The sequence below is a fragment of the Protopterus annectens genome, chromosome 6.part0 (assembly GCF_019279795.1).
Source record: "Protopterus annectens isolate FY-2018-M chromosome 6.part0, PAN1.0, whole genome shotgun sequence".
NCBI lineage: Eukaryota > Metazoa > Chordata > Ceratodontiformes > Protopteridae > Protopterus > Protopterus annectens.
The window spans coordinates 29636448-29660694 of record NC_056737.1 but is presented as its reverse complement, the minus strand read 5'-3'; the positions used below and the strand labels follow the sequence as shown (position 1 = coordinate 29660694).

The 24247-nt window shown below is 38.0% G+C and overlaps 1 protein-coding gene across 2 annotated transcripts in view; it reads left to right on the top strand.

The window, feature by feature from the left end:
• The window catches only part of HEATR5A (HEAT repeat containing 5A), a 2570019-nt gene that overhangs the window by 1343133 nt on the left and 1202639 nt on the right, over nucleotides 1-24247 (top strand). For both annotated transcript variants that reach the window (XM_044073826.1, XM_044073825.1), the window contains exon 20: nucleotides 5842-6011. In XM_044073826.1, the coding sequence (XP_043929761.1) occupies nucleotides 5842-6011 (170 nt within the window). The remainder of the gene's footprint in view (nucleotides 1-5841; nucleotides 6012-24247) is intronic.

Here is a 24247-nt window from a genome sequence, read left to right as displayed (position 1 = left end):
AAATCATGTCTGATTGTAATATAAACCAACCACAAGTCCAGTGACAAATCAGCAAGAAATAAAATAAAACATGAAAACATTCAAATTAGCACCGGCCTACAGCTGTCACGTAACTTCGATGACAATTTCACAGTACCCCACTCCCAACCCCAATAAAATACGTTTTTCAAAAAAATTCTCATTTGAATTAAACAATAGCCAAAAAACAGCCTTGCTGAGCTTTATGCTTTCTTTTGCATGCTGCCCTTTGGTTCTTTGCTATCCTAATGACTCTGTGAAAGTACAGTTGGGTAAAACAGTAACTATAATAAAATATTATTTGAGGGAGAACTCTTTAGGACAGTATGACCTGCTAGCCCTATATGAAAACTAAAGGAAATGCAGGCATATTTCATGCCACTAGGTCATTCAAAAGGTATTTCTTCACCAAGTGTAGATTTATAAGGAGATTGTGAGTTCTCCTGCATTTCTTAACCTCCTCTGTACAGCGTTTAATAAATTTATTGTGTTATTTTAATTCATAGTGCCATGGTGTACCCAAATGGACCAGCTGTACTGAAGGTAGCAAACCTTTGTTTTTTATGATCTTTATTGAATTATTACTTATGGCACAAGCAATCATATTTTTATGTAAATGAAAACAAACCATATTTACATATTCTGTTACAGATGTTATACATCCCTTATAATCTTCTTTATAGTAATTGTCAGTCCAACATTACTTAGCTCACTCATTTCCTGCCTTCCATTAAACCTCATTCCTCCAAAACATTATTCTGCATTTATTGTTCCCACAATTCCCATTTTTTCTACGTGATTTGCTCCTACTCTTTTCTAAGGATCCCACTTCCAGTTCTTTTATCTTTGTTGCTATATTCACTACTGCAGTTACTGTTGGTTTATGCTCTGATTTCCATTTTCTAGAAATTACTTTTTTTGGCAGCCATCAAAATTAAACTTGGCAAGGCCTTACTATGTCTAAGCAATTTAGATCCTGTATCCCAGCTCCAGAAATTGTTTCTTTAATTATACCAGGTTGCTCAGTTACTGTTTCTGACAGAATAGTCTGTAGGGATTTTTATTTTTGCTTCAAACATTTTATTATATTTCAAATAATATTATTTTTTTTAAAAAAAGCAATTGGAAATAGCAAACCATATCATTTAATCAATGTAATAAGAACAATATAATAAAAAATGTAAACATGTATAACAAATTAATAAAACATAATATAAAGAACATAACTGTTTCCAAAGGTTTCTAGCCAGAATACATAACACATTTGATTTATACTGATCACTTGACTTGTTAGGATAAACTGCACTCTATTTTCTCTAATATGTCCATTATTGTCAACCATGAACTGTAGCATGAAGTCATTATATCCGTCCTGAGCTTTAAAGTATATATTTCCTTATGAGCAACTGATAACACTAGGTTCTTGAATTCATTGAAGGAAGGAAGGAGAAGATTCACTTTTCCAGTTGATGGTGATGATCTTTCGGGCTAAAGCTAATAAAGTCTAAACAAATGAAAACTTTTTCTTGGGAACACATTTGGGGATAGGAGAATTAAATAATACTAATGATTTGGTTAACTGAAAGTTATCATTAAAGGCAGTCTGGAAGATGTAATTAATTTTATCCCAGTAAGTATTAATAAGTTTACAATCAGAACATATGTTACCAGTCTGACTTCAATTTCATTTTACATCTCCAACATCCATTGTCATTTCCAAACATCAGTACTAATTTATAAGGCGTAAAATAACTGTAGAGAATTTTTAAAGCCTGCCAACTCATTACACTTATTACTCCCAAACAATGTTCCCAAGTACCTCTTTCTTCTCTATCACACCTCCAACGTTTGCAGTCTGCCTGAGGTAGAATTCTATGGCGTCTGCTTGGGGTATGAAAATACATGTGTACACTTCCAAGCAAAAATCCTAAGTCATCTAGACTTGTTTCATATTTGGGAGCCATACATACATACTTCCATTGTTTCTTTGTGAATTGCTTATCCAGTCTCTCTTCCTAATCTTTTCTAACCTCCACTGATTGATTCCTATAGTTATCATGCAATATTTTAGATGACTACTATTCTCTGTACCCCTAATTGCATTTGTCCTTATTGTCAGACTCTCCTTTCTCCATTCCTGTGTTGGCTTAGTTCTTAGAAAGCTTTCCACTACTTTAGAATATAATATTCTGTATGGCTGTTATTCTCCTTAAGGATCTGCATCCAAAATTCCACTCTGTCCTTATTTCTGGAGCCCCCATCCCCCACATCATCATCATCCATTTCACCTTTGAATTATAGGTTTCTGTTTGTGCTGTGTATAGGAGCCTTAACTGTTTAGCTCTAAAATATCCCTTCAAAACATGTAATCCCAAACCTCCTTGTTCTTTGGGAAAGATTAATTTATTCCACTTGACCCTTGCCCCAGATAAAATCCTTATTTTTACTGCTTGTATCTTGCAATATATATATATATATATATATATATATATATATATATATATATATATATATATATATATATATATATATATATATATATATGTATGGGTTCACTTCATTTCACTGAACTTTCAATTCACTGACTTTCATTTCACTGACACCATTTCACTGAAATTCATTTCACTGACAACTATTATTACAAAGTAAATGGAATATGCCCCCTTCCCCACTGTAGTGCGACCCTGGAGTTAGAATATATAGTTAGGGGGTGTGGGGGGCGTAGCCCCCCACTTCATTTCATATGATATTCTTACGTTTTGATATAATATTGCTTAGTAAAAGAAAAGTAAGTGGGGGGCTGCGCCCCCCACACCCCCCTAACTATATATTCTAACTCCAGGGTCGCACTACAGTGGGGAAGGGGGAATATTCCATTTTATTGCTAATAATAGTTGTCAGTGAAATGAAGTTTCAGTGAAATGAATTGCAGTGAAATGGTGTCAGTGAATTGAAAGTTCAGTGAACTGAAGTGAACCCATACATATATATATATATATATATATATATATATATATATATATATATATATATATCCATAAACAAGAGCTTCCATTTCTTCAGTTTTTGTATTAACTTTTGTTTAGTCTCTTCCCACATATCCTTAGCTGCCATAACAAAATTCTTTTTAATCCATACTCCTAAGTAATTAATTTTATCTTGCTCTGATAAATACAATATTGCTGAACTAATTCATGTGTGGGTACATAGTTTACAGCTGTAGCCTTTGTTTTATCTTCATTAATTTTATATCCCAAAAAGACTTGAAACTGTCTCGGAATGTTCCACAACACTGAGATTTGCTTTTTTGTTTTAATTAGGAACAAAATAATATCATCTCCAGATAAAGCCAACTTTTTTTGATTGCCATAAAAATTATAAATTTAATTTCTGAGTACCTTATTTTCTTTGCCAGTGGTTCTAAAAACAAATAACGAAGAAAAAAGAGGGCAGCCCCGTCTGGTTCGTCTGTTCAGACAGAACTTCTAAGAGAGAAACCCCCACACACACACACACACTTGAATTTTAACCTTCGATCCCTCACATTTGCTCCTAATTAACCTTATTTTTGTGTCAGGGAAAGGAAATTCTTCCATTGCCTTACTCATAAAATCCCAGCTTACTCTGCCAACTGATTCTCTGCATCAAGACCCACCAACAATAGTGGTATTTTTCTTTCTTCTGGATCCATCCATCCATCCACAATCCCTTTTTCCCCCATTTTTGCATATGGGGTCAGGGGGTCATTTCAGCAGTGACTGTCATCTTGAGCCAAGGTTTACAATGTTTTCAAATTTTACTTCTCCTTAACAAAACCACATTTATCCATATCTTATCAGTTTTGGTAACACCTTTGTCATTCTTTTAGTGATTATAGACATAGACACTTTAAAATCATGGTTTAGATTCGAAATGGATCTACATGAAGTTGGATCTGATGGAGCTTTACTATCTTTAGGTATTAACAACCACCACAGCTTTCTTCCAGTATGTTGGTACTTCTCATCCTTTTAAAATACTTTTAAACACAACTTTTCAGGTCATTATCACTTTCTTTCCTCCTAACTTCCAAACTTCCACAGGAATACCATCTATTCCTGGAGACTTTCTCGTAGATTGGTTATGCATCACCATTTTTGTCACATCTCCTATCAAAACTGTTAATAATTGAGCCTCATGTACCTCTAACCTTGGCATTTAATTGTTCCATAAATATTTCTATTTGTGCTTTTTTGATTTCCACATTTCTCTGCTTTATTCAAATTTGCATACAATTTCCAAAATATTTCTAATACCGCTACAGAATCTCTGGTTATTTTCAATGATATAGGCTCCCTAAGCTTGGCAACAGCCCTTTCTACTGTCTGTTGCCTGAGTCCTTCTGCTAAAAGTTTTTGTGCTCTGGAGTTATTATCAAAAACAGTTGCTAACTTCTCTTTAGTGCTGTGCAGATGAGCCTCTTGTTCTGTGAGATTCCCCTTAATTTGCAGTACTTTAATCTTTGTCAGTCCCCGTAAATAATTCATGCTACTTCTTAACCATCTCTCTTTATACTTTTATTTCTACCCTATTTTAATCCACTTTCATTTTATCCCACTCCCTAACTATATCTTCTGAAGAAATTTATATCATCCCTAATTGCTTCCAAATTATTTCCACTACCCATTCCTTAAATTCCTCTCTTTTTTATCAGATAGGTAGGGAAGGTAACAAAGCCTTTGTTGACAAGGACAGGGAGGACATTATTTCCAGTCAATGTTTGTTGGAGGAAATGAGCTTTGTATATGGGGATGCACATTTGTCATTACTATTACTGTAATGACTGCACCCACGTAGATTCTACTTTTATGCTAAATAATTCATATGGGTATACTTTGTGCAGCTTTCCACAGTAACATAATTTCAGTGAAAACAAGCCCCTTGTTTATAACAAAGATTTTTCTTTACATCAGATTTAACAGCTTACACTTTGCTTCCCTAAGAATGAAAATAAAAAAATATCGACTGCATGTATCAGATTGCAACAGACAATGCATGTATTGTTTGGAAAAGTCATAATGTCGTGTGTTATTTTAAAAGAAATGAACTTTGCTGTGAAGCTGTAATGCAACTAAAATACCTTGGTATAGTACGAAACTGCAGAAACAGCTATAATCTTGTAAGAGTATATATTCAACCAAGTCCTTTCCATGGTTAGTGTCTTACTTCAACCACCTGAAAAGATAATTTCAGACAGTGGCACTTATTATCCTGCTTTAAAGTCTTTGGTCAAAGTATGGAGAATCTAGTTGTTCATAAAAGCTTAAGGGGAAGGACTTTTAACAAGCAATTGTAGTAGGAGGCTTAATGTGTGGATGTGAATTAAATGTTTTTTACATGTTTCCTTTTACAATGTAACTAATCTTTATATGCAATTTGTGTATGATTCATATGTGCTCTGCTTTCTTTATTGATTTACCTGGCATTGCTTACTAGAAGTTTTAATTAGTTTTAAGTTATTTCTCAAAGTGCTTTAGAAAACCACACTGCTCTGTGCCATACATGTTGGAAATATGCAAGACATTTAGGTCTCTCTCTTGCCAGTGCATTGTTTTCCATGAGTTGTTAGCAGCCACTCTTACTGCCTGTGTGTATTGACATGTGGTAGCATGTGTCTTTGACTCTGAATCCACTAGAGGTAGGTTTCAGTATGCTGCATGGTGAAAATAATTCCATAGTTATAGTTTTATGTTGCATTAAAACATGTTGTGTATGTCATTTAACTTCTAACAGTTCATGGAAAACATAATGAAATATGCTTCTGTTTCCATTTATGACCATTAGGTTGTGGGCCAGCAGTAGAAGCTTTAAGAACCTCCTGCCTGGTGGGCTGTGCTGTGATGCAGGACAACCCTGACTGTCTGGTTCAGGCTCAGGCCATTTCCTGTTTGCAACAGCTTCATATGTTTGCCCCACGTCACGTTAATCTGTCCAGCCTTGTTCCCAGTCTTTGTGTAAGTATAATATGCCCAGGTATTCAGTCTGTTTTTTATATTACTGGCTGTATAATAATCTGTCCAGAATTCATGTTTGCAGCTTCATCTGGAAGTTACATTTGGATGTTCGTAACTGTGCATGCTGTCAGATCTGGTTAGCATAAATCAGTATTCAGAGAAATTACATTTATGACATTTTCTCAAGTTCATTAGAAGAAGTCTGAAATGTGAAGTGGAAGTAACAATAACAAAATTATATCCCCATAATAGAAACAATAGATACAGCTAACACACTGGCATACAGATTTGGAGTAGATTTCATGCCACCAAGGGAGATTCCATCCACTATTCCTCCAAGCAACATATCACATGAAATCACATCCAAAATGGTCACCTCTGCTCTCAGCAAGGTCAGTAACAGCATTTCCATGGCACCAGATAAGATACTAGGAAGTAAAATTCTTGCAAGTGGACATTGCTTTATGCACATTCTTACTGGATTATTAAAAACGGTCTGCCTCTTGAATGTCTGGGATCAGGTTTTTGTGGTCCTAGCCACAAATAGGCCTTTCCCAGACCACAAATAATTACAGACAGAGCACCCTCACAAATATATTGCATAAACTGAAAGAGTATAATTTTGGAACTTATTTAGGGTGATTCAGGTGTGAGTGTGTGCATGTGTGTGCCTTCTGTGGATGGTTGGGTGCTGGGCTGCCAACTCGACACTGTAAAAACTCCACTGCCAATCATGAACGGACAGGTGATCCACTGTGACGACCCCTAACCGGGAAAAGCCAAAAGAAGACAAAGAAATATTTAGGGTAATTCAGGAAACCTCCTTCCTTCAGACCTAGCATACTACAGTTTTTTCAGTGGTAAATCTTATGTGCTTTATCTTATAATTTTGTGGTGGGGGGTAAGTGACCACCACCCATGATGAAGGTTAATCTGTACGTTCAGCTTTCTTCGGTCTGGCTAAAAGCATTAAGCGCTGTATCCCATGAAGTAATTATAAAGAAAGTCATGGATGTAAAGGGTAAATTAAAGACATTAACTTTGATCTAATATTGCTACATGGTTGCATGTAACAGCTGAGAACAGGAGGACCTTACCAGCCTCTGTCATCAGAGCAGTAAGTCTTCTAGCCTTACCATCCCTGGAGTCCTTTAAGGATGTTTCCCAGGGCCCTTCCTTTTTGGGCTATTTTACTCAGAGGTCAGAACTGACTGTGTTCTGCAGCTAATGAAATATACAGATGAATGCAAACTCGGGAGAATTATTTTTCATCCTATTGACACCGCTTTCCTTAAACAGCACTTACCGTTGCATACAAATGGCACAATAGAAGTTACCTTGCCTTCAGCATCAACAAGTGCAGCATTCTGACATTTGACAACCCCACCACTAGCTCTTTAAGCTGTTGATGGGTGTTAGTGTAAAGCTGGCATTGAGAGACGAGTCATGTAGGTGATGACCTTTTATTTGATACCAATATTGCTGCTACTGTCTGTAAAGCATATTGAGTGTCACCTGATTTAACAGTGGGAGGAGAACCTTCCCAGGGAGGTAATTTTCCCACTGCTTATATCTCAAGGCCAGTTATAGAATACTGTATACTGTTCTGTAACCTAATCACAGGCTATATGGTGCTGGTAAAAAATGTGCAAAGATTCCTCACAAAGAGAATCTAAGGCTGGTCTTGCAGCAAAGCAGGAGTCATTTACTTAGTTCTTGACCAAAAAATGGCCATATTTCATTCTGGTGGTAACTGTTTGGAATTCAGCAAATCCAAATATCATTCAAGGAAAGTCTTTTTAAAAGTCTTTATTAAATTCTCACATTTTGCACAGTGAAATAGGTACACATAATAATAGAAAAGAAAACCCATAGTAGCATTTTCATTACTTCCATACATTATACATGTATGTTTTCTTTTTTAGCAGTTGTTTTTTGCTCTAACATTACATAAATTGCTCAGTCCATACCTTCACGTAAACCTCTGTCCTCCTCCTGAACATTATTCTGCATGTATTGTTCTACAGATTCCATTTATTTGTAATTTGCTCCTTTCTTCTTTTTATAAAGATACCACCTCCAATTCTCTGAATCCTTTCTTCTTTACAATATTGAGTGTTTCTTTTACATTGAGTTTAGATTCTGAATTCCGTTTTCTATTAATTGCTTTTTTGTCATCCAGTAACATTCAACTTTGTAAGGTCTTGTTATGTCTAGGCAACTCAGATCCTATATCCCATTTCAAAGAATCATTTCTATAAATTTAGCCATTTGGTACTCCCAACATTTGACAAAGTATTCTATAGGAAATTTATAAAATCTGGCAACTCATTACTTTGTGAAAATCATGTTCCCAGTTAATTGTGTTTTCTCATCACATTTCCAGCATTTGCTGTCTACCTGAAGAAAAACTCTCCGAAGTCTGTTTGAGGTATAAAATACCTATATAAACACTTACATGCAGAAAATCATAAGACTTCTGAATTGTTTGTATACTTTGGAGCCATACAGATGCCATCCCATTGTTTCTCTGTAAATTCCTTGTCCACTATCTCTTGCTATGGTTTCTGTACTGCTCTGTTTGATTTTTGTAGTTATCTTATATGCATGACCTGAAGAGGTGTGGAAGCCCTGAACTGTGGGTAACAAGCTTTTCATCAAAAAGGAAAGAGAAAAACAATGATTTCAGTTCTTGTTAAATATTCAAGTTGCACTTATAGTGACCTGTGTGATGATTGTTGCTTTTTTTCCATGTTTTAGACAAAAAAGTTATCTATTTAGGACCCTAGTCTTGCAGCTTACTTTGCGGTTGTGGGAAGATTTGGTTTCTACATTACACTGCACTTTTATCTCCACAAGAATTACCTCTAAAAACTAGCCATTTGCATTTTAAACACTGCTTGGCCTTAGATCTTGTAGTTTTATTCATAGTTGTGGCAGATCTGTGAACTGCTGCCAGACTTGAACCTTATATAGTTATTTATTCCTGCATTTTTCCACAGTCAGTGTTACTGGTAAATTCTTGCATAGTATGGTACCTTAAACTGTAGTAGTAGTATTGTAGTGAGAGTATTGTGTTTTTTTTTCTGCTGCAGGATTTGTGTTTCAGTACTTTTACAGTTGTTGATATTCCAGTTTTACTCCTACAGTTTTATATTCTGCTTGTCATTTACTTGATTAAAGTTGCATTCTATTTCCTTTTGTGATATGAGTTAGTGCCATCTGTGCCAGGCAGAGTAGGGCAGTGCATGTGTAACATATGCCAACATAGCTCGCTGGAGTTTTGTAAAGAATTTTATGTCATTTGACTATCACACTGATTTGTACAGATGCTTATGTTAACAATGTATCCCCCAGCCGTACCCAGGCTCAAAACTTTCTCAAAAGTTGATTGCAATCTCCTAAGGGAGGGTATCAGTAGCTTCACACCAACACCCCCTCAGACGATGCAGACAACTATGCTGAATAATAAACAACCAAAATCCGAATGGAATAAACTTCACAAGAGTCTTCAAAAGGCATAAAATGCCTAGATTTATTCTAGCGCCTCGGTGTAACACACCTTCATAGAATACAAATTCAGTTACAACTACTGTTTAAATACACATTTTAATAATGATTAAACAATAAAATAATCAAGTAAACTAATTATTTCTTAAAGCAAACATCTCCATTAAGTCCTTTAGGGACTAGGGTATTAAATTTCAAGATGTAAATACTTTCCTTATATAAAAGTGTCTCTTTTAAAATGTTATCATCTCCATAAAAAGAATTAATTTGTTCCAAAACACATCCTGTTAATAATGAATAGTCACTATTATGTGATTCTGTAAAGTGAGCAGCAATAATTTTTTCTTTCCTTCCATTTTTAATGTCTCTAACGTGTTCCATAAACCGTGAACAAAACATCCTCTTTGTTTCCCCCACATAAAACATGTTACAGGGGAAGCTTACAGCATACACTACACACTTAGTTTCACATGAAAATTTCTCCTTAGGTGTAAAAGAAACATTGTTAATATATTTAAAACAGTTAACAGTATGTGGACACGCTAGACATTTACCACATTTAAATGTGCCTGTTTGAGATAAACATTTAGGCACTGTACAATTTGGCATACTGAAAATCCCCGAACTAACATATCTTTTATATTTCTGCCTCTAGTATATGCTTTAGAAAAGTATTTCGGCAGAATACCAGCCAAAAAGTCATCATTTAATAAAAATTTCCAATAATGGCTTAACATCTTAAATATTTCGGAACTTTTTATATTGTACATAGATACAATCTGTATCTAAGATATAATCTGTTATGTTCGATCCAATTCAAACTTTTTCATCTTTTTTCTTCCCATATTTTTTCTTTCTAAAATTTTCATTCTTATTATATACTATTGACTAGCCTCCCTTACCATATTAGCATCATAGCCTCTCTTTATAAATATTTCCATAGACTTATGAATTTCCTTTTTCAAAATCTCTGTTTCATTACAAATCTTAGATAACCTTAGAAACTCGTTATAAGGGAGTGCAGCTATTGTGTGGGGTGGATGACAACTAGATGCATTTAGAAACTGATTGCCATCAACAAACTTCCTGTGTACCCCTGACACAATTGTGCCATGTACTTTCCCTTCTAACTCTAAGTCCAATAAATGTACTTTAGTTCCCTGCTGCAAGACATCAAAACTAAGATTAAAAGGATTCTGATGTAAATGAAACATACATTTTCTAATATTTTCTACACCTCCTTCACATATAAATATTAAATCATCTATATAACAAAAATACCTTTTAACATGTTTTTTTCACAATCTCCTGTTTAAACAGGAATGCTATTTCAAAGTATGACATAAAGAGATTTGCATACATGGGGGCAAATGGTGCCCCCATGGCAGTACCTTCTTTTTGCCTATAAATTTGTTTATTATACATAAAGAAATTATTCACCAGACAAAATTTTATAATTTCTATTATGAATATAAAACGAGGGTTATCACCCAAGAAATGTAATATAGCAGTTATACCATCTTTATGTTTTATGGCTGTATACAGGCTTTTCACATCCAATACAATCCAGTACATTTCCATTTTCCGTTCAATATCAATAATTTTTTCCAAAAAATCAGAGCTATCTTTTATATAAGATGAATTCTTCTTCACATAAGGAAGCAATATCTCATGTAGCAATAGACCCATATTATGTAAGAAATACCTACAGGTGGAAACAATGGGCCTACCTGGAGGTACTTCCAAATCTTTATGGATCTTTGGCAAACAGAAAAATATTGCCGGTTCTTTGTTATTAACAACCGACTTAATTTCCACATCTTTTTTGGAAAAATAACCTAAACGTAAACCTTTCTGTAACAAACTATTTATATCTATTGCCCTAGTCAAACATATTTCTTCACTACATTCATATGTTTTTATTTATTTTCTAAGTGTTCCGTACACATTCTATGACATTGTATAGCATTCATTACAACAACTTTACTGCCTTTATCTGCTGGTTTAATTACCAGCCCTTTATTATTCTGCAGTTCTAACAATGCCTTCCATTCTTTATAGGTTAAATTATAGTGTATGGATTTCTTGTTTCTGACCACCTCCTCACATATATTGCTTCCTTCAAAACTAGTTATTGAATGGAAATGTGAAATGTTCTGGTTCTGAAAAGAAGGCATAAATTTACTAACTATTGGGATACTAGAAGTATCCAGTAAACAATATGCATTTGAATCAAACAACCCTTCATCACAATATTGTTGCTCACTTTCTTCCTCACATGAAAAGAAACTTTCATTAGATGACTCTTCAATAAAATCATTATTACTTTCATTCTTATCCGCTCTACAAGAGAAAAAACATTTTAAATACAATTTACGAACAAATCTAAAAAGTTCCTGTCGAAAAACATGAACCCGTGGAACAACTGTTGCGATAAATTTTAACCCCAAACTCAAAACTGCACATTGCTGTTGTGTCATATCACACCCCGACAAATTTACTATATTTGAAACATTTGAAGCTACATCATTACAAGCAATGCATGTATTAGCATTTAAATTTCTTACTGTTCATTTCTATAGTCCCTGTTGTAATAACCATTCCCATTGTAGGTATTATTCCGATTCCTTTTCTGTCCTTGTTTGTGTTGTTTCCATCCTCCATTGCCCTGAAACTGGTTCTGATGGTCTTGTGGCTGTTCAGGACAGGGTAGCGGTGGATAATCCTTATCACTACTTCCCTGGTTATCGCTTAAGTTTGAGCCATCTATAGACATAAAAGAAACCGAAGACTTCTGCTTCCGGTCACCATGTTGTCTCCAGAGCCTATCTTTATGCTGATTGGTTGAAGCTACAAAAGCACGACCCCCTTCATAGTTGTTGACATCTCTTATCAGTTTCTTCTTTTTATAATTAATGAGCCTGGTCTCTAATGTACTCAATTTACTGTTAACCTTACTTAAAAATTATTGGCATTAACGATACCAACAGAGTTAGTAATAGTGTTCGATAATGTAACCAGTTCTTGCTGCGACTATGCTGAACAGTACACCAATGCAGTATACAAGCACGTGTACAACTGCATGGACTCAGCCGAACTAAAACCTGCTCCTCAAGGAAACACAAACCTGTCTGGTGGACATCTTCTATTGACAGGCTTTACAACAAAAGGAAGAAACTGTTGTCCAAGGGTAAAAAGGAACAAATTCCAAATTGGAAAAACTCCCTCCTCAGCCTTAACAAGCAAATTAGATCACTAGTGAAAACCTCCAAAGCCAATTAGGAATTGAAACTAGCCTCCAAAACAAAGGGAAACCACAAAGCCTTCTTCAGTTACATCCGGAACCTCCATGGCAAAGCCCAGATTTGTTCCAAATTAGTACTTAATGGTACTACTTACACTAATCCTGTTGACTTTGCCAACCTGCTAGCAGATAGATTCAGTGCAAACTTCACCCCCTCTGTCCCCTCCAAAGGCCCATTCAGCATCCCAGATACTTGTCCTACACCTCACATCTCTGTAGGTCAAGTGTTAAAGGCCCTATCCAAGGCACAGAACACAGCTTCCATGGGACCAGGCTGTATTCTGCACCATCTCCAACAAGAACTAGCTTTGCCATTGAGCACCCTATTCAACCACAGCCTTAAGTACAGGCTTCATTCCAGCAGAATGGAGAACTGCCATTGTCATCACCTTGCACAAAGGTGGTGCCACTACTGACCCTGGAAACTGTAGCCCCATTAGCTTGACAAGTCTGATCTGTAAAGCCATGGCGCATATTATTATGGATCTCATAAACAAGGACATAGGCAATCTCCAAGTACTTGACCCCACCCACTTCAGATTCGTCAAGAGCAGGTCTTGCTTGTTCATCCTGGTTCATTTCTGTGAGACTGTCACCAAGGCCCTGGATGAGGGAAAGTCAGTACATACAGCTTACCGTGACTTGGCCAAGGCCTTTAACGCAATCTCCCACTCGGGCATCATCGAAAAGCTGACATAACTTGGCGTAAATCCCTGTCTCATCAGGTGGGTGGCCACCTGGCTCACTGATAAAATCTACATGGTCAAAATAGGTGCCTCCACCTCCATCAGGAGACCTGTCCCTAGTGGTGTTCCCCAGAGATCTGTTCTGGGACCCCTAGTGTTTGGCATCTACTTCTCAGAGGTCCAGGCAAAGACAAAAGTCCTGTGGCTGACCAAGTTTGTGGATGACTGTAAGTTGGGTGCTGTCATTGACTCCCCAAATGATGTAATGAACAGGAGGGTCTCACAGCAATAAATGACTGGTGCCAAAGTCATGGTCTTAAGTTAAACGCAAAAAATTGTATTATCATACCATTTGGCAAAAACACGGCCCCTACTGATTACTACATCAACAGCAGCCCCATAAGCACACAACCTGTGGTGAGAGACCTGAGTACTCGGGCTGACAACAGTCTCATATTTGACCATCATGTAGCAGCAGTGGTCAGAAAAGCCTTTTACTTGGTTCATCTCATAAGTAAAGGAATTACATCCAGAAAAAAGGAGGTTATTACCTTCTGTACTCCTCCCTCATTAGGCTAATAATTGAGTATAAAGCCCCGTTTGGTATGTACCTCTCCAAACACCTGCACCAACTGGGAAGGCCACAGAAATACCTCACAAAGAGAGTCCATGACCTCCAACACGTGTCCTATGCAGACAGGCTCAAATCACTATCACTCTATTCTGTATCATACAGATTGCTCAGAGGTGAATGCATCTCACCTACAAGGCAATATTGGAACCTGTCCTACTAGAGATGCTCCATATCCGTATATCTAACTCCTCTTGCATTACCTGCATAAAAGGCCTACATCTAATATGCAGCGTCAACAAAACCTGCTGAGAGACAGGTTTGTCTCCCAGAGGCTGCCCCATCTCTGGAATAGACTTTCCGTACATGTCAAACAGAGTACCTCACTGACCCTGTTCAAGCACAACCTTGATGAGTGGATGGGAAGCCACATATTTGTCCCAGGGGTTCTACCTGTGTCTCTCATTGGCAAGGGGGACAGGTGCTGGCTGAGGTTTCATTTTTGGGATAAACTCTTTGCTAGGCTTGTGATGATATGATAATGTTGCTTGTGTTAAAAATACTTCAGCAGTGGCTCCTGCTGGACAGAAAAGAGATATACATGTATGTCGGACAGTATTATTATAACTATGTTTTAACAGAGAATTCTGGACAGGAATAGGTTAATCTCAGTCCAGCTAATTTTGTTAAAATTGCTTTTCTAATTTCAGCCCAGCTAACTTTGTTAAAAATGTATCTGTAAACTTGGTTGTGTTACAAATGCATCAACAGTGGGTCCTGCTAGACAGAAAAGAGATGTACATGTATGTCAGACAGTATTATTATAACTATGTTTTAACAGATAATTCTGGAAGAGAAGAGGTTAATCTCAGTCTAGCTAATTTTGAAAAATAGGTTGAAAATTAAATGGGTTGTTTTAGGCCATAAAGATTTTATCTTTCAGGTCTGATTGCAGCCAGAGACAAAAATGTCTGGGAAAACCAGGACTAGGAATCTTACTGTATTGTCCTTAGGGGTGAGCTAATTGCTACTGTGGAAGGGTAGAAGTTTTTGAAACAGTTTTATATGTAGCTTTCAAATACTGCAACAGGTCTTAGAAAAGCTCTGGGTGTGTATTGTATCAGTCAGGTGATCAGATGTGATGTCATTCTATAACCAACACTGAAATGATTCTTTAGATATTAGTGAAAGATATGCCGGAACTCTTGCAGTAGCACTTTGTTTCTCCGAACCTGACAGGAAAGATTTCTCACAGATATCTCACACAACTGCACACCTCATCTTGCCTTGCTGTAGTAAGCAACTCAACACACTTCATCTTGCCTTGCTGTAGTAAGTAACTTAACTAGGGAACAGTAATTCTTTAGTCAGTCAGGAAAATATAGTGAGATTAGTTAAATATTGTTTTTCTGTATCTGTGTGAATCTGTCCAACTGTGTTATTTTTTTATATCTCCTATGATTTATTGTAACAAGATATTCAGTATTCTCATGTTTTCTATTTTATTATTCATTATTAAATATTTCTATACCTTTCATTGTGGTTAGTCTTTTAGAGAATACTTTTAACATCTTAAGAGTACTTATGCTTATTTTAGTGACACTGTGGCCGCTCCTGAAAGCCTTGCTGCATTGGTCAAACTGTACCATTTGTATTAGTATTATTTTTGCACAGTTTAATTGGGTACCCTTGTAAGAGCCTTATTGTAGCTGACTGATGGCAGTGTAATTACCTTATAGTCTGGGCAGAGGGGGCTGTTAAATCTGTTCTAGCCTTTCCCAGGTGTGTGTGTGTGCGTGTGTGTGCGTGCGTGTGTGTGTTTGTGTGTCTGTGTGTGTGTCTGCGTCAGCTACTTGGAACCGGGGCGTAGATCTCCAAAGTGGTCAGTGTGGAGTCTTGTTTGAAGCCTAGAGAGAGAGAGAGTCCAGCCCCAGGTCTGGAGTGTGCTGTTAAGGGAAATTGTGCTTGGTGCAGAGAGCTGCATCTGAAAAAAATGTGTGTTTCCTTTTTGCTTGTAGTAGGGATTGAAGCTCCTTGATTACTTGCCCAGAGTAAGGACTGTCACACCTTTCACTTTTCTTTGTGTCAGTCCCATCCTCCATTAGAGAATTAATGTAAAGTTTCTGAAATTCTAACCTGCCTGGGGCCATTGACCTGTAGCTCAAAGAAGTTGCATTCCAGTGCTTTTCTATCCCCCTGTTATTTGTGTCTGCCCCCCCCCCCCCAGACATTAAGATAAAGATTCTGAAAGAGATCCAATATTGGCTTTGATTGGATCACTTTGGCATTGCCTCAAAAAGGCACTATGGGGTGGATGAAATTTTAGCCAGTATTCAAAAGCCTAGAGGGACAGGTGCAGACCATCCTTGATAAAGCAATGTGTTCTTTTAACCATGTTCTCTCAAACCAACAAACATCAGATCCCCTCAGAATGACACTAGAAAGACAGCCAATTGTTCAGCTCAATCACATTTTGCACACTGTATAAAACAACAAAAACAGGACCAAAGGGTACTATTTGATGCCAAAAACAACTGTAGCAAGAATCAGAATAAGAATAATGGCATCGAATATCCAGGCTTCAGGTAAAAAATCCACTTTATTGGACAATGTTATCGAGTTATGTGTTTACGTAATGATAACCATCAATTACAGACAGCCCTGAATTAACTAAAATCTGATTTTCTACAGAGAGGTTATAAGGAACATGAGATTGACTCTTGTATAGAAGCAGCATGGGCTGAAAGAGAAAATAAATGTAAACCTTATTTCAGTGAGAGGGTGGTTGTCGCTGATTCCACAGTGGCACAGATTCCGCAGAAAACTCACCTGTGTCTTTTTCTAGCAATATTTGATCCCTTTTGCAAGATGGTTAAGAAGAACTGGAATATTCTAAATACTATAGAAGAATTGAAAGGTATCATAGATGTGGTTTCCCATTTTACTTTTAAGAATAACGAATTGAAGAGACATCTGTGCCAACATGGGCACATGTATACAGAGCGCAGACTACCTAATAAACAAGGTACATATATATGTAGAACTTGCTCAGCATGTAAATATTTTTATAATAGGGCTCTCAGTAGGCATCCCACCAATGGCTTTAAAATAGAACCTAGATTTTATGCAGTCTGTAGAACCACTAAATTAGTATGTTTCTATTTTCGTACTACATGCCACGCTTTTTACATTGTCAAGACCAAGCGTCCTTTTAAAGATAGAATACTAAAACACTACAGGGACATAAGGAATTGTAAGGAAAAATAATGCACTAGCCCAACACGGGCTATGCTTTGGTACTGACCATAATTTTAAATTCATGGCTATAGAGATCACTCATGCTAATATTAGGGGTGGCGATGTTAGGAATATTGCTGAGGCTGTTGAACAAAGATGGATTTTGATGCTACAAGCAGATAAACCACCAGGTCTCAATGGGGCCACCTCCTTAAAACCTTTCCTTAAGGGACGTTCTTTGAGACAATGATATGCCACTATGTTTTTATTATGTTTTTATTTACTTATAAATTTCTAATGATTTTTATACTATGCAAATGTGCTTTTTATTAGGTATATGTGTTTAATTATGTAGAGCTACTGATTGGATATCGAGTGCTTTAAATTATGGAGTGATGTTGCATTAAATTAGTCTGATGAAACGATCTGTATGTTTGTGAAAGTGCTTACTTTTTTCTTACAATAAAGTGTTTTTTTTACCTGAAGCCTGGATATTTGATGCCATTATTCCTATTTTGATTCTCACATTTTGCACATACTGTGGCATCATCCTCAGTGATGATCATATGCTGCATGATGCTAGGCTCATACCATCCTGAGACATAAAGTCAGAGAGCTCCATAGTTTCTCTCTTCATACAGTCTAGGGAAGTAAGTTTCAGGTCACTTACACCTACATGGACTATGATGGAATCATACTGGTACCTGTAGTCCAATGACTTGAGTGCAAGAATAATTTGGCAGATCCTGGCTCCAGATAAACAACTAACAATTATCTTCTCCTTGTTCAGCCTGTTTAGAGTGGCATTGGCATGTCTTACAATGCAGTCCCCTATGATGAGAGTCCTGGTAAGTGTATTTGCTTGCTTTAAGGGCTTAGTGTTTGGGGCTTTACTGAGTGTGACTGTATGTGTGGTGTTAGGTGGTGTTTTTTTTCTGACTGTCTTTGGGCTTGCTTAGGCATAGCTTTTCCAACAGGATGTCTAGGTAATCTTTGCTGTTTAGGAAGACTGCCTCAACATACATTAGTCTTGTGTATGAGCTGTGTGAGGTGGATGTTGTGTGTGTAGTTTTGACATCCTGATGTGCTCTTGGATGTGAGAGTTTAGCCTCCAATGTCACTGTGTAAGTACACCTCTCGCATACTATGTTGGATTTTAAGGATTATGTAGGTGTCAGAAAATAAGACAATTGCTACACTGTCTCAATGGATCTGGATGAGAAACCTTTTGTGATGAGGTGTGCCACGTAGAAGGATTTCCTGACCACTGTGGTGATGTGATTATCAAAGGAGAAACTACTGGCCACCTGTGTCCCAAGGTCTGTTATCACACTTTCAGTGTTAAGTAGACTACCGCCTATGTGGTAGTTCATGGGTACAGAGTTTTTACCAAAGGGGATGACAATGCACTTTTTGGCATTGAGCTTGAGGCCATGGCTTTGACACCAAGCATCGGTCTCAGTGAGGCCCTTTTGTAGGATGTCCACATCGTTAGGAGTTTTGATTATGGCTCCTAGTTTGCAGTCATTTGCGAACTTAGTTAGCCAAAGACCTTCTCTGTTGGCCTGTACTTCAGAGAAGTAGATACCAAACAGGAGAGGACCCAGGACTGAACCCTGTGGTACTCCACTTGTCACTGGTCTGAAGTCTGATTTGGAGTCTGCTACTTTCACAGTGTGGGTTCTGTCAGTAAGCCAGTTGACAACCCATCTTGTGACATAAGGATTTATAGCTAGTTTAGTGAGTTTATCTATAATTCCATAGTGGGGGATGGTGTTGAAAGCCTTGGTGAGATCTAGATAGGCTGTGTGAACCACCTTACCTTCATGTATGGCTTTGGCGACTGCTTCAAAGAAGTCTATCAGGTTTAGAAGACATGACCTGCCTTTTACAAACCGGAACTGTGTGGGGTCCAGAGTTTGGAGATCTCCAATGTCTTTGTTTATGAGTTCCATGATGATATGTTCCAATGCCTTGCAGACCAGGCTTGTCAGATTAATGAGGCGGTAGTTCCCGGGGTCTCTCATAGCTCCCCCTTTGTGGAGTGGGATAACCTCGCAGTGCACCATTTAGTGGGCACAAAGCCTGAGGTGAGGCTATGACTGAACATGGTACTTAGGTGGGGTGCCAGTTCATTCTGTAGTTTGTGTAGAAGGCAGCCTGGGATGTTGTCAGGTCCCATGGATGCTGTATTCTTGGCTTTGGAGAGTGAGGTTTTTACCTGTGCAGCTGTGATTACAGGAACTTTGCATTCTTCCGGTATAGAGATGGGCCCTTTAGGGGGTGAGAGGGGGGTAAAGTTAGCACTGAACCTATCTGCCAGGATGTTGGCAATATCAGTTGCTTCTGTATGTTTAGTGCCATTGTGCTGTAACTCAGAGCAGATCTGAGTGTTGCCATTGAGATTCTTGACATAGTTACAGAATGCTTTATGGTTGTCTTTAGAATCAATGGCAATTTTGTTTTCATAACTAGGATTTTATGAGTGACCTCAGCTTCTTACTGTGGCTGACCAAGGAGTTCCTCCAGTCATGGGATTTTACTCTTTTTTGCAGCAGTTTTTTCCTTCTGTTGTAGAGTTTGTTTATGGCAGAAGACCACCAGATTGGCTTCCTTTTTTTGGAGGATAGCATTTTGGTTCTGTTAGGGATAGCATGATCTATGCACTCGTCTAAGTGCTTATAAAGTGCATTTGTGTAGGATTCAGCAGTCATACCTCTATTGTACATCTGCATGGGTGTCGTGAAGTTTGCCACTTCTGTCTTAAAAAACGTGAAGTTGGCTTTGGAGAAATTTTTTACGGTTGTTTTCCTAACGGGGGTGGGAGCGGGATGTGGATGTGTAGGGTGATTAGCTTGTGGTCGGATCTGACCAATGAGAAATTGACCTCTGGTGCGGAACACTGGTCGCCCATGTTGGTGATGACCAGGTCTAGGATATTGCTGCCCCTGGTGGGGGGGTGTGGATAGGTTGATCCAAGGCATTGGAATTGATGAATTCCAGAAAACGTTGAGCAAAAGAGCTGGTACATGAGTAGTTTTCCCAGTTAATGGTGGGGTAGTTGAAATCACCCATTATTAGGGTGTTGGGTTGTACCCTAATATTTTCCAGTGTATCAAGAAAAGAGGAGTGGGAATCTTGGGGCATGGTGGGGGGGGTCTGTAACAAGCTACAATCTGGATTGCGGTCGTGCCCAGAGTTAGTTGAACTTGGATAATCTTGGATGCATTATGCTGAGCAACTAGCTTGGAGGTGTGGATATCCTTAATGAATATGGACACGCCTCCACCTTTAGTGTTTCGGTCCGGGTTAGGTAGCCAAAAGATGTGGTATGAATTATAGCCTGGTAATGCAGGAGTGCTCTCTGGAGCTTTGAACCAGGTCTCTGTTACTGCACAGATGTCGAGGTTTTCCATTTTAAGGAGTGCCTGGAGTGAGTGCATTTTGAGGTTTAGACTTCTAGCATTGAGTAGCATTACCCTCAGATTTTGCTTGTTTGTACCTGTTACAGTGGTGAATTTGTCATTTGAACCTTCCCTAAAAAAGGCACTATAGGGGTGGCAAGAGCCTTTGCCAGTATTCGGAATCCCAAGGGTGATAAGTGCAGGCCATCTCTGGCAAAGCATCCTGGTCTGTCGATCATGTCATCCCAGGCAGACAGGTATTGGATTCCCTTAGAATGACACAAGAAGCTTAGCCAATTGTTGAAGTCAATCATTTTGTCCTTGTACTGTGGTATCATTCTGGGTGATGGCAGGATGCTACTCAGGGCTAGGGTCATACCTGCTGGGCTACAAGATTGGAGAGCTCTTCCTTGTCTCTTTTCATGTAGTCCAGGGAGGTATGTCTCAGGTCATTCACACCAACATGGACAATGACAGAGTCATATTTGTACTTGTTGTGGAGTGGCCTGAGTGCGTGCGTTATGTGGTGGTTCCTGGCACCCGACAGGCAGCTGACAGTACAGCTGGGGTTTACATTTATTTTCTCTTTCAGCCCATGCTGCTTCTATACAAGAGTCAATCTCATGTTCCTTATAACCTCTCTGTAGAAAGTCAGATTTTAGTTCATTCAGGGCTGTCTGTAATTGATGGTTATCATTTTGTAAACGCATAACTCGATAACATTGTCGAATAAAGTTTTTTTTAGAAGTCCACATGCAAGTGAAGTGAATGGCTGTAAAATATATCACTCTCAGTCTTCAAAGAATTGGTTCCTTGTTCCAAACCACGATAAGAACACCAACACGAACAATTCCAGTAAAAAAGATTTATTGTATGCTAGCACTGTCAGTAAGCGCTTTCACCTCCACGGCTTTATCAAACTACAAAGTGCATAGTCAGTAAAAACATTTAAATACAATAAAATCAAACCCAATAGTTTCAAATTAAAACAACTAGAAATGACATCATTAAATGAGGGCACACCTTTCCTAAGTTAACCCTTAGTGGTGAGCATATACTATGGTCTAAAAATCCTCTTCCTCTTAAGGGCAGGTTTCACTTGCACCTTGTCATTAATGCCAGGGATTTTATCTGATACAACTTGTATCTGTGGTGAACACATACACTACTTTCGTTAATGGGTGTTGAAAGTCTTTCCTGTCATCTATAAAATTTGTATTAGTACATATGTAGTTTATTTGGCCCGTTGCGTTTCCTGTACAGCGTTCTACGTTGGGAAGACCTGTAGGCAGCTCAGGGAACGTATACGTGAACATTTATATGCAGTCAGAACTGGATCTGACAGTAATGCATTAGCGAAACATATTAAAATAATGGGAGCTGAGCATGAGTTTGTATTTAGTGTACTGCAACAATTAAAGACCAATATTAGGGGAGGGGATGTAGATACTTGCCTTTTAGAATGTGAACTTAAATGGATTATTAGGCTCAGGGCAGATAAAATCCATGGCATTAATGACAAGGTGCAAGTGAAACCTGCCCTTAAGAGGAAGAGGATTTTTAGACCATAGTATATGCTCACCACTAAGGGTTAACTTAGGAAAGGTGTGCCCTCATTTAATGATATCATTTCTAGTTGTTTTAATTTGAACCTATTGGGTTTGATTTTATTGTATTTAAATGTTTTTACTGACTATGCACTTTGTAGTTTGATAAAGCCGTGGAGGTGAAAGCGCTTACTGACAGTGCTAGCATACAATAAATCTTTTTTACTGGAATTGTTCGTGTTGGTGTTCTTATCGTGGTTTGGAACAAGGAACCAATTCTTTGAAGACTGAGAGTGATATATTTTACAGCCATTCACTTCACTTGCATGTGGACTTCTATTTTTGACTTTTTATTTCAAGTTGCAGTGAAGTTAATCTGTTTGGTGGTTTGTGTTGGCTGTTTTATTGTTATTATAAAGTTTTTTTTTACCTGAAGCCTGGATATTTGGTGCCATTATTCTTATTTTGATTCTTGATACAGTTGTTTTTGGCATCAAATAGTACCCTTTGGTCCTGTTTTTGTCATTTTATACAGTGTGCAAAATGTGATTGATCTGAACAATTGGCTATCTTTCTAGTGTCATTCTGAAGGGATCTGATATTTGTTAGTTTGGGAGAACATGGTTAAAAGAACACATTTCTTTATCAAGGATGGTCTGCACCTGTCCCTCTAAGCTTTTGAATACTGGCTAAAACTTAATCCACCCCATAGTGCCTTTTTGAGGCAATGCCAAAGTGACAAATCCATTGACATCGCAAAATGAAATCATCTGAATGTCAAGGTGTTACTGCTCAATGCCAGGAGTCAAAATAAAAAACTACACTCTCTCTAAGCCCTCATCACACTCAGGAGTGCAGACATCTGTGTAGTTACCGTGACATGGTTTAAAGTGGCAAAGAATACCCCAAAAGTGCAAGGTTTCATTGCCTTCCACACTTTTAGACCATTAGCTGCATAGACAAGGGTAAGGGTGAGGTGTCTCGATATACATCAGTTATAGGCATACCTGTAGGTTAGTCAAACAGGATGACATGCTGGAGTTCCTCCATGCGTAGATCATCATAGACAAAATCCCATATTTTATCCTAGCCAGCTATATGTCACCCTCCATGTCCCAAGAAGCTCAAAATGCATACTTGGACCTACTGAAGACTCTTACCATCGAAGCTAACACCCTACTCATGGGATGCTTTAACTACCCCGTTATAGACTGGAAATCTTACACAACCTCAAATCTACAGGCACTGAGATTCCTGGACTTTGTAAATACAAGCACCCTTGACCAAATAGGGAATATGCTTAGTAGAGGCTCCAACATAGTTGACCTCGTACTCACAAATATGGGAGAATGCTGCACCCTGGTAAGGTCTGGCCATAAAGTTGTCTCCTTTGAAATCAAAATCAACTCCATAACCCCATTTAAACCAGTAACAGGAAATATTCCAAGGCAAATTCCCTAAATTCATTTCCCCTCCAAATCCCATTAACACTGCAGCCCTCTTCAGTATGCACCTGATCAGACACATGCAGCAAGTGTAATGTCCAGCAAGGTTTGTTAATTACTCCCTGTGCTCATTCAGTAAACAATATGTCATACTCTGTCTGAAAGCGCTGTCTTTTTACTCTGCATCATACACTAAGAGGTGATCTTTGCCTGGCATACAAGGTGTCCCTGGACCCTGTTTTTATGAAACTTTACTTGTGACATAAATACGACATGTTGGAGAGACAGATATGGTTCTTAGAGCTGAGAATCAAACCCTCTGCCTATGTCTATAAGGTAAACACCTTTCCCATTCTGTGGAGCAGTCTCCCCATGTATGTGAAGCAGAGTTCCTCCCTAACCGTGTTTAAGTGTAACTTAATTGATTGGGCAACTAGAATTCTCCCCTGATCTAGCACCTATGTCTCTGATGAACCGAGGCAGACAGTAAATCACCCCTTATGTAAATCAAATTGGTTGGTCACATTTGGGT